General features: G+C 40.1%; 1 protein-coding gene across 3 annotated transcripts in view; it reads right to left on the minus strand.

Annotated features, from left to right (window-relative positions):
• The window catches only part of HECW2 (HECT, C2 and WW domain containing E3 ubiquitin protein ligase 2), a 386,375-nt gene that overhangs the window by 137,142 nt on the left and 228,538 nt on the right, over positions 1-20,695 (minus strand). For all 3 annotated transcript variants that reach the window (XM_015131908.3, XM_015131909.3, XM_077957331.1), the window contains one exon: positions 7,414-7,521. In XM_015131908.3, coding sequence (XP_014987394.1) covers positions 7,414-7,521 — 108 coding nt within the window. The remainder of the gene's footprint in view (positions 1-7,413; positions 7,522-20,695) is intronic.

The following is a 20,695-nucleotide window of genomic DNA, read 5'->3' on the forward strand; positions in this document are numbered from 1 at the left end:
TTTTCCAAGACCAATAGCATTTAGTCTGCAAGAACAAAGCTAAGTAGTGTGCACGAGGACTGTCAGAGCAGAATAAAGTGTGGTAACGTGCATGGGGATTGAATTCTTTGGACATGAGCTCATTGGCATTGCACTCTTCATGCTGGGGAAGCAACGTCGGTGGCTCTGTCTACAGGCAGCACTTCATAGATCAAATCAACGGTTAGCAAGTGAGCAGGCCATTTTTTCCACAGAGAGAAGTGCATTTTTATAAGACATCTTCTGCTAACTCTGTCTCAAGTTAGGATGCCATCTGCTTTTCCTAAGGTTTTAATAGTCAACTAGGTAACAGACAATGAGATAAAAAAAATGTGACTGCTTATTTTTTTTTTTTTTTTTTGGAGAATGATGATAATCATGCCAACTTTGCTGGCTGACCCATTTTGGGTGTTATTTTATTCCTTGCTATAACAAAAATCTCCAACCCAGATGACAAAGTAGAATCCCTGAAACTAAGATCAATGTATCTTAAATTGCACAAAAGCAGATTTTGTGGGCAGATCCAATCCCCCCAAATGCTACAGAGCTGTGTGTCGCGGAAGCAAACAGCTGAGGGGATTTCCACAGATCACCCATTACAAAACCACACACACAGGCTGGTCACCAGAGAGGAAAACAGTCCTGGACAGAATGAGGAGTGGTTTGCGTGGGGATGCAAACTAGCTGCATCCTTCAGCAGGACATCAGTGAAGATTCCTGCCCCTCAAAATATCGGAATGTTCCACTCTCAGTGGGAGTTTTCATCTTCAGATGTTATTTAACGTTTCAGAACGTCACACAAGATTTTAAAAAATGGTGTAACTAAGCAACATCCCCTCTGACAAAGGGGGAGAGCAGCATTTTGATTAATGTATTTGAATATTTTGGTTATTGGAAGAGGTAACGGAAGAATACTCAGAAGGATGGAAAAGGGAAGTTGGTGCCCAGGGTCATGGGCTTCTGTTGCAGCTACAATGTGTGACCTCTAACTGCAAGAGGAGCATTTTTATTTTTTTGTAAAAAGCTATTTCTGAGAAATATATACAAAAGCAGGTGGAAGTAAGCACAGGCATGATGATGGAGCATCCGATTAGGGAGGACCCCAGTGATCAACAGAGCCCAGCCCTGTTTATAAGCAGGAGAGATGGAGGACATGGACCAAAGAGCAATGTATGAGTCCATCTATCCTAGCTGCTTTCCCCACAGCCTGATGTGGCAGGCAACATCTCCCCCTGCTGGCCTCAAATTATGAAAAAATATATATAAAATATATGTTTGTATATACACATATTTGTATAGAAATATATTTTAATATTTGCATATACTTATATATCCAAATATATAATATATGTAATATATATATCCCCCCCCCACACATATATATATATATATCTCCACTTCTTTGGGCTATAAAAAGAAGAGTATTTTGAATCCACTAATCAAAAGCATGTTGCCTCGGAGGGCAGTGAGCCAGGAAAAGGGAAAGGCATCCCGTATGAACCTGTAAGGACCTGCTGTCGGCTGAGCCAGGTCCAGCCTCAGGAGGAAGACAGCAGAGGATGAGCGGCATCTCCTCTCTGCGGCCCCTTCCGAACAGCTGAAGCCAGTCATAGATCACGGCAATATAAGGGCCCCTTTCGATAATCTTCAGGATATGTTTACTTACAGTGTTACCAAAATACAGTTTAGTACTCTGTATTTGAATGTTCTTAAAACAGAAAAGGCCCTCTATTTTCAAGTTTTTGACTTACTAATTTTCAAAAATACAGGCGAAGACGTCCCTCAGGGTAGCAGCAAGCCTGCTGCCCTCTACCATGGGTTGGAGGGTGATCATTTGTGAGATGTCACTTTGGGCATATTCCAGGGCAAGTTGGGGAGGCAGAGGGGCTTTGAACAGTGTTTAGGAACTTAAACCTGTTCTTAACTAAAGGGGTCTCTGTAACTGTGTAATTCTGACACGGCATTTTAAATCAATCATTCTACCACCTGTTTAAAACAAGAACACATTTCTGGTTTGTATATGAATAAAATATTTCCAGACAGATAACTTGACACTGGTTGTAGTGGTTGCCTTCAGGGTGGGAAAACTGGCAACTGGACACGAAGCTGGGGAGACATTTAATTTCAATTTTTATACTTTTTAAACATTATACTGTTTTGCATATTACCTATTCAAAAGTAGTTTTTAGAAAAGCAATCTCAACTCAGCTGTATTAACCCTAGGTATTTATGTAAGATTATATTTCAAGCCCTCTCTGAAAAAAGGTTCCACAAGCCACTCCCTGCAAGAAATGGTTTTGCCTCAGACTAGGATCTCATCCATTATCTTAAATAGCTACACGATTCACTTAGGCAGTAGTTAACAGCCTGTTCCTATTTAGAGAGTCTGGATTTTCCCCAAGTTTCTAGAAGTTGAATATTTTGAAGCATAAAGATGGATGGAATATAAATGTCCTTCTTCCTTTAATCATTTCTATTTTACTTAAATGGTAGAATAACCTAAAAAATTAAGCTAATCATAATTTATTCTAGAACATGACTTTCACCATTGCCCTATGTGTTTTCATTAAACTATTAATATTATGATTCTTATTCACAGCTTTACTTCTCATGCTTTTGAGGAAATTTACCCACATACCAGTGACATGCTCACTTGTCAGTTATATGTCATTGCAAGTTGTCTTCTCTTTAACAAGGGCCAGTGGAGCCTGAAATAGCCAGGCTTTCCTCTGCTAAAACTGAGAAAAACAAAAGGGACAATATCCATGCAGATGTGGCAGAAACCTAACAGGACTAGAGAACTAACTGGGCCTAAAATATAAAGTATGAGGATGGGGGATGAAACGCATTAAATCTCCATCCAAGGGGCAAAAAGACCTTTCTGATGTTGGTGGGAGGGGACTTAGGAATGGTGCAAGTTACAGAAAGGGCTCTGATAGTTAAAAACAAGAGACCGAGGTCACCCCATCTCCACCAAATAAATAGCACCCTTGACACATCTATTTTGGCAAGGTACCAAACTGAGCACCACTCAGAGAAAAGACTCACTCACAGTTGTCACTTGCATACTGTTTCCTAATCCTTTATACATTTTCCAGGGTTAGGATGGGTAAGTATGTGAAATCGCTACATAATTTATCAGTGTTTTGTCATATTCCTCAATGATCACATAACAATTCAGTACACAGCAATGTAGGATGAAGTTTAGTACTCTAAGCTCTCTCACTGATACAAGATTTAGTGAGTACCTAGAATAAGACCTAGCACAAAGGTAGTACTCAATGAATACTTCAGGATAGAAGGGGAGATAGATGGATGGATGGATAGAAGAAAGGAAGGAAGAACAAAAGGCAAATATGAATAAATGAATTACCATAACCCATAAAAGACTGTATAGAATGAAACAGACATTCTGGTATGCCAATACAACATTTGAAACCTCTTAAATTTTAAAACTCACAGATGCATACTGCACAGATAACCCATTCAGGTTCTGTGAGCCTGAGCTCTCTTGAATATTTGACTGTCTTATAACAAGTAAGTGCAGATGAAGCTGACCCTCCTCTTGAATGCCCTGAGGGTCGTCTACCCACATTTACACTTGGTTTTGTCCTTCAAATCCGTTCAAGTAAGCCCTATAATGAAATAAGTTTGGACTACCTGCCTCCTCTGGGGATTTATCCAGACAAACTAAAGCCATCTTAAATTCACAAATAGCCTACATAGTGCTCAAATCCAGGTTTTCCCTAGAACTTTAATAGATCAATTTTCAGAGATTTTTAAACCTTTGTTTGGACTTCTGGTGAGTTAAAGATAAACAAATTTCCTTTCTGCAGATGAAAACAAACATTTTTAAATACTTTGCATTTTCAGGATTGGAGGTGAAAAATATTTTAGAAGCTGTCTAATCTCTTCTCAATTTTTAAAAAAAGTTCCATGCCATCAGCTCCAGAGATTCAACCAACATTCCCTTGTGAGTCCCTTTAAGAATGCTCTAGTCAGACAATGGGTTTTAAAAATGACATCCAGCCAGGCACAGTGGCTCACGTCTGTAATCTCAGCACTTTGGGAGGCCGAGGTGGGTGGATCACTGGAGGTCAGGAGTTTGAAACCAGCCTGGCCAACATGGTGAAACCCCATCTATACTAAAAATACAAAAATTAGCCGGGCATGGTGATGCATGCCTGTAATCCCAGCTACCTGGGAGGCTGAGGCAGGAGAATCGCTTGAACCCAGGAGGTGGAGGTTGCAGTGAGCCAAGATTGTGCCACTGCACTCCAGCCTGGGAGACACAGCAAGATTCCGTCTCAAAAAAAAAAAAAAAAAAAAAAATTGACATCCCAAAGACACAGACTATTTCTAGGCACTATAAATATAATTACAACTTCTTTTATATTGCAAGGGTAGGGATGAGTGTTTTGGGAGAGTGTTTCATTCTGCTTAATGAAGAAAGACTTATTCAAAGGAGAATCTTTCTAAAATTCCTATTCATTGTCCTGAACTTTAACTTACACTACATTTCTCAGTCTTTAAAAAATGCATTACTGAATATTTCCAGTTTTACAATTATGCTCCACAATACTCCCAATTTTATGTGAGAAGAATTAAGGTGGAAATGCTAAAATACGGAGAAAAGAAAAAGAAAAAAACAAAACTTCTCTTTTCTTCATTCCCAACTCTTAGCTTCAATGTCAAGCCCATTTCTATTAAATACTAGGGTGAGATGTAGAGAAATCAGTCAAGACAGAGCTATTTAACTATCGCCTAATCAGCCAGCACATGATGAATCTCTAACACTTTGGGAGGGAGAAAGAAAATCAATCACAGCAAAGGGGATACTCTGTAAATGGGCTTTTTCTCAAATAATATTCCAAATTATAGCAGCATGTGGTACTGACTTCTTCCCAGGGGTTCACATGAGCCTTGTAATATCAGTCTGCACACTGCAACAGGCAATAATTACCAGCAGCCTTCAGCATTTTGGAGTGATTTTGCTAAAATCACTCCAAAGGAAGTGATTTTACCTTTTCCCCTGAAGTTCAGTTGGCAATATTTCCCCGCTAGATCAGCCTTTTAAACACTAGGATCCTTTCAAAGGAGGAATCACATTGAAAGTAAAACCAGCTATTTCCCATTCCATTTTCCCACATTCTTTTATCACTTATTTCTTCATTACTTAGACAGTCATGCCAGCTGGGCAATGTTGGAAAGTTATGTAGACGTAGGTCAGAAAAACAAATCATCCATAATTCCACCTGCCAGAAACCATCCTCATTCACATGTTGGCAAGTTTTCTTCCAAACTGTTTCCTATATGCTGTGCTATTAGCTAGGATTCTGCTAAATGTACCTGCTTCCCCTTTCCGACCTTCCTTCCTCTCTGCTTTTTGTGAGCATTTTCCCTTAAAAACGACATTTCTTTTAAGGTTTAAGAGAGAATCCAGTCAGAAAATTGGGATATGAAAAGAAGACATTCCTTATGGGACAGAAGCAGAATTAGAGAAAGTTCTAGAGTGCTGATTTACTAGTAAGGATGGTGAAAGAAATTATTTCACGCCTTTAATGGCAATTCAAAGTAATAGACATTAATCTTTTAAGATAACTGTGTATTAGAGAAGTTTGATATGCTTCAATAAAGATATGCTTGCGGCAGGTTTCCATTTAATCAAATCTTTAATGTTCACGTTTAGTAAGTGCTATCTTTAAGTACTAGTACCCACACATTCTCTTTTATATTAAATCTTTTGCATATACTAATCTTAAGGCTCACTCAGAGCTCAACAACTCAGAAAAAGTTTAAAGAGCCCATTTTTTTTTTTACATTAAAGAAAAATGGCTAGGCACAGTGGCTCACACGTGTAATCCCAGCACTTTGGGAGGCTGAGATGGGCGGATCACCTGAGGTCGGGAGTTCGAGACCAGCCTTACCAACATGGAGAAACCCTGTCTCTACTAAAAATACAAAATTAGCTGGGCATGGTGGTGCATGCCTGTAATCCCAGCTACTCTAGAGGCTGAGGGAGGGGCATTGCTTGAACCCGGGAGGCAGACGTTGCGATGAGCTGAGATTGCGCCATTGCACTCCAGCCTGGGCAACAAGAGCAAAACTCTGTCTCAAAAAAAAAAAAAAAAAAAAAAAAAAAAAAAACAGAAAGAAAGAAAAATAAACTCTATAAATGTAGAAGTTAACCTGGACCAACTAGTAAATCATTTATTCCTTCATTCTTCTATATATTCCACAAAAATGTATTGAGTATTTACTACTTTTTCAGTAATATTGGTGACAACCATAAATAACACCATCACCCAACATAAAAAGGGACAAGATATTTTTGTGAACCAGGCACTATATATGAGCATTTGAATTTACAAATGACTATAACACTGAATTAATTAGGTAATAGTTGAGTTATCTGCAGTCAATGTCTGATTTTCTAGTAAACTGACCTCAATGGCAGTGAGCCCCAGTCTATTTCATCAACACTTTGAAAAGACTGGGGTCCAAACATGAAGTTATTCTGCTGCTGGCAAAAATTATAATGAGGTATTTCAAAGGCAAGTCATGTTATTAATTGAAATCTTGAATTATTCTTTCTGAAATTAATATGAATAAATATTAATTATAGATATAAAGGGTATACAAAATATGTAAAGTACTAAAGTAATCATATATAATTATATACCTACCATACATTCATAATGTACATGTAAAATATAATACACCATATATATTTATGTATATATACACATGTATATGTATGTACCTGTAATATTTATTTGCATATATATGTAAATGTGTGTGTTTGTGTGTGTGTGTGTATACATATACACACATGCACATATTACATAGTTGTCCCTGTCCCTTGATATCCATGGGGGATTCATCCCAAGACCCCCATGGGATACCAAAATCCACAGATGCTCAAGTTCCTTATATAAAGTGTCAGAGTAGATGCATATAACCTGTGTACATCCTCTCAAATACTTAAATTATCTCTAGATAACTTAAAACACCTAATACAATATACAATATAAAAGTTATGCAAATAATTGTTACCCTATAATGTTTAGGGAATGATAAGAAAAAACGTCTGTACTTGTTCAGTATACTGACTTTTTTTTTCCTGAATATTTTTGATCCACAGTTGGTTGAATGTGTAGACGTGAAATCCACGGATATGGGTGGCTAACTGTATATTGAAACATACACAGTTTTTTCAAAATATGTGAACATTCTTTACTGAGCATTTTCTAAAACAATATATTTTCCATCATGGCATAAATATGGAAATTCAAACCAAAGAATTTCAAAATAACATTCAAAAGGACTCCGTAGAATTCTGCATACTTATGCAATGTTCAATAATAAGTTTGTATTTCACACTCAGCTACTTACGTTCCATGAAATAGGGCCCAGGCTCAATTCTCCATACAATTTGCCCTTTTTGGGTTCCAGTCACACCCCTGTTTTTAGAATCCCAGAAGTTGGCTGGAGAATTCTCATCTGGAAAAACCAAAGAAACACTTTTCAGCTTAATTATAACCTGTCTCTGCTTAGCAGGAAGATTAACATACATTCTAAAATAAATGGAAAAAAGATAAATGAGAAAATACAATGCATTTTATCCGTAATGACTACCTCCCAGCAGAGTATTACCGAGTTTCTATGCTCGCATTTATGTGGGAGAAAGGGGGCTGGGTGGAAAGAAGATGGCATCTCTGGGCTTGGCCAAGGTGGTCAATGTTGCCAAAAGACAAAACTGCAAAGAACGAAGGGTACAACTGCTACAACTTTAGCTATGAGCTGATTTATAACAAAGTGGTTGGGTGTGCTCCCATTTGTAAAACCCTTTTATAAAAAGGAAAGGAAGAGCAGACCTAGGAGAATATAATGGAATTCAAGATGGGATGAACAAAAGGAATGTTAAGCTATGAAAGTGAGTCAAGATACAGCACAGCTTTGCCAGGAACAGTGTTTAGGGAACACAAACCAATTTCATCACATCTGCCAGGACAGTTCTTTGCAAAAGACCAAAGGCATAGACCTTGAGACAAGATAAGAAAAAAAAAAAAAAGAGTTTCTATAGGCTTTCATGTGGAAGAATAGAAAGAACAGTGATCCCCCAAACAGGCCTGAAAGCAGCATTTTCCAAGCTTTCTGACCTCATGGCACAAAGAAAATGGTAATATTTGTATGGCACACTAGATTCAACAGAAGCCATGCTTTCAATTTAATATGACAGGCAGGGATGCTCTGGCTTCCTCAGGCTCTGCCCCCAGCACCCTGAAAACTGGGGATTCATGTTCTGTAATTTGTTCACATTATACTAGTTTGAAGCTCTGTCTTAGTGGCCTAGAATAGGAAATGAAACTAGAAAACATGAAAAGACCAATGGAGTTTTATAGGCACATTAAAAAGTATATAGTGATCCTGGCTCTTAATGCCAGATGTACCTCATTCGTTTCCCCAAATCCCTTTCCAAGGAGGAAGGATCAAGGTTGCGCTTTACTTTAACTGAGAGTTGGAATGAAGCAGACGGGGTGAAGTAAGAGCTACACTAAAAAAGGAAAGATGGAGAAAGTCCCAAGACCAAAGGAATAGTCCTGAGAAGAAAAACCTGTCTTCATTTAAGCCTGAAAGAAACAGAAAATGGGTCAAATCAAGGGGTCAGAGGGATTTCTGTCTTTTCTGTGGTTGCCCTATTAGTTTCATCATATTGAAAAGCCAAAGAACTTTGGGAGGGACGGTCCTTTCATGCATTTGCATTGAGCACTTTATAAGTCAAAGGTTCTTTATTGTGAAAGGCCAAGCAGCAGCCACTGTTCTTTGTAAGAATGCAAAGACATAACCCATTCATGGCATCATATCCTCTCCTGGACAAACAATGTGAGCAAACAACTCCATTTCATCACAGAAATGTAACCAAGATGCTGATATTTAGATGGTACTCAGGCAATCACTTAAAAATCACTGCATTTCAAAGATATCACATGGCTCCTTGGGGCAGAGGTCACGCCACTGCACTCTAGCCTGGGCGACAGAGCAAGACTCTGTCTCCAAAAACAAAAAAACAAGCAAACAAAAAATTCAATTTCTGTTTGGTGACTTTTTTTTTTGAGATGGAGTCTCGTTCTGTCACCCAGGCTGGAGTGCAGTGGCGCAATCTCAGCTCACTGCAACTTCTACCTCCCGGGTTCAAGCAATTCTCTTGCCTCAGCCTCCAGAGTAGCTGGGATTACAGGCGCCTGCCATCATGTCCAGCTAATTTTTTCATTTTTTATGTTTTCAGTAGAGACAAGATTTCACCATGTTGGCCAGGCTGGTCTCGAATTCCTGACCTTGTGATCCACCTGCCTCGGCCTCCAAAAGTACTGGGATTGCAGGTGTGAGCCACTATGCCTGGCTAATTCTTGTATTTTTCAAAATACAAAATAGAAAATAGAGATGGGGTTTCACCATGTTGGACAGGCCGGTCTGACTCCTGACCTCAGGTGATCTGCCTGCCTCAACCTCCGAAACTGCTGGGATTACAGGCATGAGGCACCACGCTCAGCCTGGTGAAATCTGTGATATTTAAAGAAATAAAAGTTAGCCCTTTGAAGTCAAGTGGCTAAATTGTACCATGAATATTCAGGTTCACACAGAACACAGATGTTCCATATATGACAAAAAAATAGGTCAGAAGCAGAATGAGCTGACCCTGAGCAGAAGCTGGATGGGGCTGTTTTGATTGCAGAAAACAAGTCCAAATGCCATAGCCAGTGACCATCCTTTGGCCTTCATAAGGAAGAAAAGCTGCTGCGTTATTCTCTGCCAACCATGGTGCTTGTCAAGTACTATTCTGATTATTCTAAATGGAAATTTTTCTTTGATGAGATCATATTCCTGATAATTCATTATCTTTGACAGATATAAACACTTCTGCCATTGAGTGGCAGCAACCCTTAATTGCAAATATGAATCCTGAGAAATAAACAAGTTTAGGGACACAGAGTTCACATTACTGTGAAATGCCTACTACAATCTCTACAACTGCTACTGCTCCTACTGTGGCTAGCAGAGCCATGGCCAGCCTTGGCACATCATACTAAGAAATGCCTAGAATGACTCATTCCTTTTCTTTGTTCCAAGAAGATCTATTTTAAGTAATCCTTTAAATTTTTTGTTCACACCTTTGTTTAGGTTGCAGTCAATTCTGGTCTAGCCTGAGAATCTTTTTAGATTGGTAGCATTTTCTCTGCTCAGATCTATTGTTCATGGATTTTTTTGTATACGCAACATATTTTTTTCCTATATTCAATTAACTTTTTTTTTATCCTCATTTAGTACCTGTATGAGGTGATTTGGTTTTTTTCAAAACGCCCCCATCCCAAAGTAAGAACAATAGCTGGCCCAGGTGCAGTGGGTCATGTCTGTCATCCCAACAGTTCAGTAGGACAAGATAGGAGGACTGCTTGAGGCCAGGAGTTTGAGACAAGCCTGGGCAATATAGCAAGACCCTGTCTCTAACATAAAAAAAAAAAAAAATTTAATTAGCTGGGCATCGTGGCATGCACCTGTAGTCCTAGTTACTCAGGAGGCTGAGATGGGGGTGTCCCTTGAGCCCAGGAGTTTGAGGCTGCAGTGAGCCATGATTGCACCACTGCATTCTAGCCTAGATGACAGAGCAAGACCCTGTCTCAAAAAAAAAGAACAATAACTGAATATAAATAAGTATATCAAAGAAACAATTCTGAATCCCCCACATGTGTAATACAGAAGTAATTATAAATTTATTTCTTCCTTTAACCGAGTAAAGGTTCTGACAAATCATCGAATGCCACTGGTCTTTAAAACCAAGATACACTTGGCCACTTCCCTCTCTCGTTTCTCTTAACTATTCCAAATCTGTCTCTGTCCTCACATCCCCTACCTAATTTCCACCCTCACTGGAACTCTGTATGAACTCTGTGTCCCTAAACTCGTGCATTCTGTGGCATCTATAGAGGACATTAGGCCTTATCTCCCTTGATTTCTCCATCTTCCTACTACTATCTCCTCTGTATCTGTGCCTACTTCTTGCCTTTTTTTCTACTCCCCCTTACAGTGGTACCTGCGGCCCCCTCCTCTCCACCAGTCACTTCCTCTCATCTTAATATTTAACCTTTTCCTCTAGAGGGACCTTCCACTCAGCCTAGAAACCTGCCAGCTTCCATGAGGCATACTCTCGTGCTTTTGTCTTTGCTCTTTGACCATTATCTTCCTTGCCGTCTTTCCCATCCTCATTCCTATTTCCTCTCCTACTAGGATTAAAGTGTCTGTTTTTCTGTTACAATACAGTCTATATTACAGGAGTATATATTCTAGATTCTTAGGTCACTTCCTAGTGGAAATATAATTACAAAGAAAGAAACATTGGAGATGTTAATACATATATACCCAAATACCTTCTAAATCTAATTTTGTTTGGTAGGGTTTATATTAAGCTTGTCTCTTCATGTCTCACAACTTCTTCATTCTCTTACAAATCTGGTTGGCTACACATTTTCTCTAAATAGAAAAGTGAAGTGTGTGTGCGTGTGTGTGTGTGCACACCTGCACACAGTCTCAAGTGGTCTTCCCACCTTGGCCTCCCAAAGCACTGGGATTACAGATGTGAGCCACCATGCCTGAACATGATACTCACCCAAAGTGATTTCATTTATTATTATTATTTTAAATTACAACTTAGGGCTACTCCAATTAATTCTGTTACTAACACTGGAATTACTTATGTTAATTCTGCTTCTTCAAGGGAGAAACAAAGTGTTTGGACCGAGGAGATAAAAGAGTAGAAATAAAAGATTACAACACACAACCCTCTTCTACTAACTATATAATGACTCAGATAAATTTCTCAGAGCTTGTTAATGAGGTGAGAAATAGGCCCCTTTTCCTTCATTAAAACATTAGTGACATTATTAAAACATAAAGGTAACATTATTTTTAGGAAGAACACCTAGGGGTCTTAAATAGAATCTGTATATAAGCAGACTTACCAACATCTCCTGCACATTCACTGTCACAGCCTCACGGGTTACCTTCTCTTTTAGCTACCTGATCCTCCAGGGCAAAGAATGCCCAACTTCATTGCTCACAATGAATGAGGGGGTGGGTGGTGCTTCTTTAAAATGCTAATTCCTGCATGGTGGCTCATGCTTATAATCCCAGCACTTTGGGAGGCCGAGGCAGGCAGATCACTTGAGGTCAGGAGTTTGAGACCAGCCTCACCAACGTGGTGAAACACCGACTCTACTAAAAATACAAAAAATTAGCTGGGCGTGGAGGTGCATGCCTGTAATCCCAGCTATAAGGGAGGCTGAGGCAGGAGAATTGCTTGAACTTGGGAGGCGGAGGTTGCAGTAAGCCGAGACTGTGCCACTGCACTCCGGCCTGGGCAACAGGGCAAGACTCCATCTCAAAAAAATAAACAAACAAAATGCTAATCCTTGTGCTGATCTTCCAGAGATTTTGAATTTAGTAGGTTTGAGTCTGGGCTCAGAAATCTGAATTTTAGCAAGCACCCCAACCAGATGATTCAGATGCAAATACCATAAAGACCACATTTTGAAAAATTCTGTTCCATGGTTATTTCCAGGGAAATTGAGCAATCACAGCAATGCTGTGGACCATGCATATATCTTTGACTGTTGTCCCTCTCATTTGTTACCTTGTTCATTCATTCATTCATTTAACAGGTATTTATTGACTGACTACTATGAAGATCATTCCCAGATCTATTTCTTGCCATAAGGAGCTGACAGGATAGTGGTGGGAGACCGGCACATAGATATACTGCAATGCAAAAATTACTATGGTAAAGGTAACCGTGTTTTGTTAAAAGAGGAAAAAAGAGGAGGAATGATTAGCCATCCTGGTATCTGTGTGTGATTCATATGGTTCTGAGCTGCTGGGTTTAAAGTGTCTTTGGAAAGGGTTTACGGAGATCTCCTTTGAGAAGTCTACAAATCGAAGCCAGACACTGTTTCCTCATCCTTTCCCTAGACATATACATTTCTTTACCTTCCACGGTTCTCATTTTTGGTTCTATGAATGGTCATCAGAAACAACCAAGGAGTGGCCATATTTCAAGCTGAATTCAGAGGTTAATGTTACCATTTTTGCTTGGGCCCCACAAGATTATCCTTTTCTTCCCTGGAAAAGTTGATAATTATATTAACCTACAATGTAATTATAAAGAGTAATCTTTTAAAAAACTAATTCTTTTTTTTTTTAAAATGACACACAAAGCTAAAATAATGTAAAAATAAAAACTTTAATTTTTTTTCAAGTTCTTTCTTCCCCATAATATTCCACACAGAGAGATGGGTGTGAAAATTATTTTTAAAATATTAATTTTTTTCCTGTACATGATTCTTGGATTTCCAGAAAATTATCCTTTTAAGATAACAAGAGAATATATAGGAAACATGACCAGACATATCAGACAATCCAAACATATTCTAGATTTGGAAACATTTTTATGTCTATATTAAATATCTCCAAAACCTCCATACGGTACTAGAAATAAAATAGAAACAAAAAAAGTATCCAAAGCACTTACCCTCCTACCAATCAACCCAGGGGAGTTGAAAATAGAGGAGAAATTTTTTGAGGAAGATGCCATGTGACCGATTGTGCCAGAGAGAAGAAAAATAATACTTTCGAATTTTATTTTGCTTTAAAGTAATTCCATCTCCTCTATATTTTCTTTAAAAATGGCATAAATTCTAAATTGATTTTCAATTACCTTTTGTGTATAAATTGAAAACAACTGTGTCCTGAGATTGGAACCATAAAGATGCCTGATCTTATTCTGGGTACACTCGGGAATTAGATGCCTGCCTGGAATTTGGGATTGGAGAGCAATACTAAGCTAGGAGTTGAACCAAAATAATCATTCTAGACCTGGGCAAAGAACACCCCTTCAGAGGGACTGCTTGACCGTTAAAATGGTACAAATTTACCAGCACGTACCAGGCCAGTTACTGGAATCCCAGAGCAACACTGAGGAGAAAACTGACAGCGACTTTGAGAGCTGAGCGATACTGTGGAAAGGGGTGGGTCTTCACCACTGAATGTAGCAAATCAAGCACCAATTTTATTAAGTGCTAGGATAATTCACTGGCAAACTTCCTTAGGAATTTGCAAACTTAGCATTAGTTTTTAACACAATCTCCCTAGATGCCCAATTCTTTACATTAAATCTCTGAATGGAGAAAAGAGCGTGTCTGACATGTTCAGAGATTACAATCATGGCACCACCAGGCCACCTGCTAAGAGGGCACCTACTGGTGACTACGGCTTTGAAGCCACTTGAATGGCACCAGAATGACTTGCTGAGAACAGTGTGCCCGAGATTGCAGAAATGGGCACCAAGACATTACAGGGCAGAAAAAAACAACACATGCTGAGAAGAGCCAATGACAAGACTGCAAGGTCTGGCCTTGGGAATATCTGTGCACTGAAAGGTGTGCAAGACACTATCTCTGACATGGACCTCATCACCACCCTGGAAGGGAATGCTGGCAGGGTGGAGAGGTACAGGGCACATTGTTGAACTCACATCATGCACTACCAAGTTTGAGAGAGATGTTTTATCGCTGTATCCTCTATAGCAGGGTATCACAAGCAGGGCGTGGGGCCCAACTGGAGAATGTGAAATGTTTCACTAGATCCAAACAGGGTGACATATAGTCAAGTCTGAACCACACCCCTGAGGGGTCACCTGCACACTCACACCTCTAGATGTACTAGTCAAAGGGAGGAGGCTCTGCTAAGCAACTTCCTAGATAAAAACAATTGGTCCTAAACTATTTGATTAAACACTCATTTGAAAAGGAAAAAAAATTACTGACAGCCCAGTGAGAAGAAACACTTGGACTCATTTCAGTAAAGCCCTCCCAAGAGTTACAGTCATGATCCAGTATATCAGATAATAAGGTGCAGTTCAGAAATGGCTTACAAAAGAATCAATTTCAAACACAGGTCGCACTGGCATATAGAAACATGTATCTCTTCTGTTCAGTGGCTCCCTATTTTTCTCAGAGTGAAATCCAAAGTGTTGATGATGGCTTCCAGTGCCCACAGGACATGACCAACCACTCCCTCCAAGTACAGCTCTGACCTCACCCTTTCCTGCCTTCCCTGCCTCCCTCCTTACTCCCTTCCAGCCACACTGACCTCCCTGATGTCCCCAAAGGTGTGTTCAGGATTTGGCCCCAGGGACTTTGCTCTGGCCATTCCATTCATCTGGAACTTTCCCCCAGATACCCTTATGTCTCAACTCCTCCCTTCAATTTTGTAGCTCATATGTCACCTTCTCAATGTGGCCTACTCTGACTGCTTCATTTTGAAATGCAAGTCTTCCTCCAGCATTCCTGGACTATCTTACTCTGCTCAATTTCCTTTCCATAATCCTTATCACCTTCTCACATACTCTATACGAATCTAGTTACACATTTTAATATATTGTCTGTCTTCCTCTCTTGAATGTAAACTCCAAGAGGTCAAGGAATTTTGTCTATTCTGTTTACTGATGTATCCCAAGTGCCTAGAATAAAACCTGACACATAGTAGGTGCTCACATTTGGTTGAATGAAAGATATTGATAGCGACAAGAGGCAGATAAATGCCTAGGTAGATAGGGGCGAGTCCCTGGTGAAATGCCACCTTCAAGCCAAAAACAGCCTGAAGGCTGAAAGACCAGGCCACTGGTTCTGGATGAAAGCTGTGATCCAGAGTGAGAACCTCTGTTCGTGTTTGCCCACCCTGTCCTCATTGGTTTTTTCTGAATAATGCTTTTAAACCAATCAAATGCTGCCTTTTCCAATACTGCCTATGATCTGCCCTTCCCCCATCCTATGCCTATAAAAACCCCAGACTCAGCCACACTGGGAGAGACAACCTGACTTAGGGTGACAGATGACCTGACTTAGGGTGAAAGACCACCTTCCTGTCCCTTCTCCATTGAGAGCTGTTTCATTGCTCAGTATAATTCTCCAACCTCATCACCCTTCGATTGTCAGTGTGACGTCATTCTTCTGGGACGTGGGGCAAGAACTCAGGACCCACTGAATGCAGGTACTCAGAAGGCTGTTAATACTGTGGCCCTCTACCCTCCACCAGTGGAGGGCAGCCACCCCATGCAACAAGAAGCAACACCAGGGCCAAGCCCCGGCCCCAGAGCCATGGGCCAGAGTGGGGCAAGGAGCTAACTGGGCTGTTAACACACTACCATCAGTCAGGCTGCAGACAGTGGGACTAAAAGAGCTAATTACCACACTGTAACACCCCTTCTGAGGCTTCAGGGTTGTGGCCACCCCTGCCTAGGCACCACCACATTCCCCTTAGGGTGACGTGACTGGTCCAGCCACAAGCTCTGCACAGAGCCTGCCACTGCACCAGTGCTTGAAATGGCCAGCCAGACCACACATTCGCTCGCTCACATACCCGCTTCCTCTAGGGGCTGAGCACACAGTTGCAGCAGCTCCAGGATCCACACTGGACTGCAAGCCAAACGTGGCCGGGTGGGCCAACTAGACAGGGTGACTCCTGCTGCAGGGGCCGAGAAAAATCCTGCATCAGTATCTCGGTATCTTCTTTTGATTATATTATATTAATTTAATATTAGTACTATATTCTTAAAATATACAAAAGAGAAATAAAATGCTCACCATGGAATATACAAAGCCTTTTTAAAGAGATCTCCATCTTATTCAGTATAGGGAAAAACAAGGACAACATTGCAAATTCTTCGTAAGCATTATCAGGCAAATTCCACAAGACCAGCTTAAACTCTGGATCTTTATAATAATAATTTCCAATTAACATTCACACTTAATTCATCCACACTGCTGATGTGCCATTCAACTTTGTTTATGTCCTACAGTTAGTCACACCGAAACACAAAAAAGATAAAGAGGCTTACCTAAGATCGCATAACCAGTTTTGAGTAAGGCCTTTGAAACATCTTAAAGTTCCTTCTTGATAAGGGCTTTCAGAGCATTTCTAAATTAAGATTTTTTCCCCCCAACTGAATGTTTTACTACATAGAATTTGTGATAACTCAAATTCTTTGATAATGCTTCAAATGGAAAATTACTAAAGGCTTACTTACATCAAACAAGAAACTTATACTTTATGGTGGCTATTGTAAAATCTATGATAAATCTCACGTGAAAATAAAATAAGGCATTTGCAATAGTTGCATCCAATTTCATGATAAAAATGTTAGCAGGAATGAGGTGTTCTTTGTAAAACTTGAGACTGAAAGATTTCCGAAGTCTCTTTCAAGTACACAGCTGCTGTCGGTACATGATTTTCCCCATCATACTTGCATGACTACTTTCCTTTGGCAATTATGCTTCATAATGAATATGTAAACCCAAGCCCTTTTAAATGGTGAAGTATGGCCAGCATTTGGTAGCTCAGTAAACACCTTAGTGCAAGATCCAACATTAGGCCCTTCAAGAATGTTCTATGACATGATGATAAAATGCCTCAATCCTATTCCCTGTAACAAGACTCACAATATCAGAACAAGACTTCCTGCTGTCAAAGAACTTTCATAAGAAAGAGCAGAGTAAATGCTCTTTTTCCATTTGGATAATTTGGACAAGTGTAACAGGCCAAAGAGAGTTGAAAAGAACAGTTTAAGCCTCAAAGACAGAATGAAAATAGCAATTATAGAAGGGATAGAGAAAATGATATTTATAAAAATTCATTCGACAAATACATACTGAGCATCCACTATCTGCTAGGCAATATTCTAAGTGACAGGGATTTGTGTAGGAATAAAAGAGTCAAAGTCCCTGTCCTGGTGGAGATTTTGGTCTGGTGGGGAAAGTAGTCAGTAAGCAGATACATAAACAAAAATGTAATGTCAAGTAGTGGTAACTGGCTTAAAGAAAGAGAGCTTGGGTATGGGTTGGAGACAGGTTAGTAGGAGAGTACAATTTTACATAGGTTGGTCAGGGAAGCATTTGAGCAGGAAACTGAATGAAGCAGGGAACTGAACCACAGGGAGATTTTGGGAAAAGGCATAACCCAAAAATGCAAAAGCCCTGAAACGGAAGCAAGCCTACCATGTTCCAAGGAACATCCAAGTGATGTAGCCAGAGCAGCATGAATGAGGCAGAGACTGGGAGAAGAAGAGATGAGAGAAACAGGGAGGGGCCAGCTTCTAGACTGTAATAATAACAATAACACTCTCTAGAGCTTACTGCATGCCAGTGCTGTTCTAGCGTTTTACTTTTATTCACTCATTTAAACCTCTAACAACCCTTTAGGGTAGGAACTATTATCTATAAAATTTTTAACAATGAGGAAAGTAAAACAGGGAGAGGTTAAGAAATTTGTCTAGGATGATAAAGCTGGTACAGCAGTCCCCTCTTATCCATAGTTTCACTTTCTGCAATTTCCGTTACCCAACGTTAACCCTAGTCTGAAAATATTAAATGGAAAATTCCAGAAACAAACAACTCAAAAGTTTTAGATTGTGCACATTCTGAGTAGTGTGATGAAATTTTGCATTGTCCCTTCCATCCTGCCCAGATGTAAATCATCTCTCTGTCCAGCAGGTCCATGCTGTAGATGCTCCCTGCTTGTCAGTCACTTAGTAGCCATCTCAATTATCAGATCAGCTGTCATAGTATCTCATCACGCAGGCATTTTGTCATCTCACATCATCACAAGAAGAAGACGAAGGGTGAGTACAGTACAGTAAGATATTCTGAGAGAAAGAGATCACAATCACATAACCTATTTTGAGAGAGACCACATTCACATAACTTTTGCTATAATACATTGTTATAATTGTTCTATTTTGTTATTAGTTATTGTTTATCTCTTACTGTGCCTAATTTATAAAGTAAACTTTATCATAGGGATATATGTATAGGGAAAAAGAGTGTATGGTACAGTTCAGCACTATCCGCAGGTTCAGGTATCCACTCGGGGTCTTGAAACGTATCCCCCATGGATAAGGGGGAATTACTGTATGTACAGAGCGAACTCAGTCCTGCTCCGGTGACGATGCTCCTCAACACCACACCTTACTGTCTGTCTAGACCATACTCTGAGGATAATGGAAAGTCATTGAAGGATTTAAAGCAGGGAAGTGACATGATCTGCATTAAAAAATGATAATGATAATTCTGGCTGCTGTGTGCAGAACAGACTGTAGAAGGGCAAGAGAGGATGATGCACAATGCTTCATGCCCAGGCCAACCACCAAGCATGGGAGCCATAACCTGGACATGACTCTCCTCCATCTCCATCCTACCTGTGCAGATAGAGCTACAGCTGATACAAATATCCACCTTAGTGCAAAAGGCTGTGACCCAATCTCACGTTCTTCAGTTCAACAACGCTCAGTGGTAGGGGCGGGGGGGCACTCATCCTCCTCTAAGCCCTCTCCAAGTCAAACACCATCCTGTAATTTCACTGTCTACCTCCACTACGCTCTTCTCCTCCCTCTCTTTATTCAAACAACTCCCGAAAGTCCAATTTTCCCCACACTCAATTTTAATCAGTCAAAATATAAAGCTCTGATTCTCTACCACTTCGTAGCTCAGTGAAACCCTTAATGCAACATGTTTACTATACCACTGGTGTTCAGTCTACATAAACCTTTATTTACCAACAAAGTTTGGCTCTGTGTCCCCACCCAAATCCTACCTCAAATTGTAATCCCCATGTGTCAAGGGAAGGGCTTGTAATCCCCACATGTCGAGGGAGGGAGGTCATTGGATCATGGGAGTGGTTTCCTCCATGCTGTTCTTGTGATAGCTAGTGAGTTCTCATGAGATCTGACAGTTTTGTAAGGCAGTTTTCCCTGCTTTTGCTAGCTTCTCTCTCCTGCCACCTTGTGAAGAAGGTGCTTGCTTCCCTTTTACCTTAGGCCCTGATTGTAAGTTTCCTGAGGCCTCCCCAGCCATGTGGACTGTGAGTCAATTAAATCTCTTTCCTTTATAAATTATCCAGTCTCAGGGAAGTTTCTTATAGCAGTGTGGAATGGACTAATACACCAACAAAAGTATGTTTTCCTTTTCTATGTATATATCACACATTACGGGTGCAATGAGAATAACACATTACTTGATACTGATGTTGCCAGGCTGCCACTGCTAGGTAACAGCTGATTTGGGTTTAAATTTCATTTCTCCCATTCGCTGGATTTATGACCTTGGGCAAGTCTTGAAAACTGCATAGACTCTGTTTTTTTTTTTAATCTATAAAATGACAGTAATCACACTTCAGGTCAGAAAGCTGTGAGGAGTACATGAGTATAGTATGTGAACCTGGCATATATCAGGAGCTAAACATACGAGTTTTAAAAACCTATTTTGGGCCAGGCACGGTGGCTCACACCTGTAATCCCAGAACTTTGGGAGGCTGAGGCAGGTGGATCACTTGAGGTCAGGAGTTCAAGACCAGCCTGACCAACATGGTGAAACCCTGTCTCTACTAAAAATACAAAAAATTATTTGGGCATGGTGGCAGGTGCCTATAATCCCAGCTACTTGGGAGGCTGAGGCAGGAGAATTGTTTGAATCTCCCTTGAACCCAGGAGGCGGAGGTTGCAGTGAGCTGAGATTGCGCCACTGTACTCCAGCATGGGCGACAGAGCAAGACTCTGTCTCAAAAAAAAAAAAAA

The sequence above is a fragment of the Macaca mulatta genome, chromosome 12 (genome assembly GCF_049350105.2).
Source record: "Macaca mulatta isolate MMU2019108-1 chromosome 12, T2T-MMU8v2.0, whole genome shotgun sequence".
NCBI lineage: Eukaryota > Metazoa > Chordata > Mammalia > Primates > Cercopithecidae > Macaca > Macaca mulatta.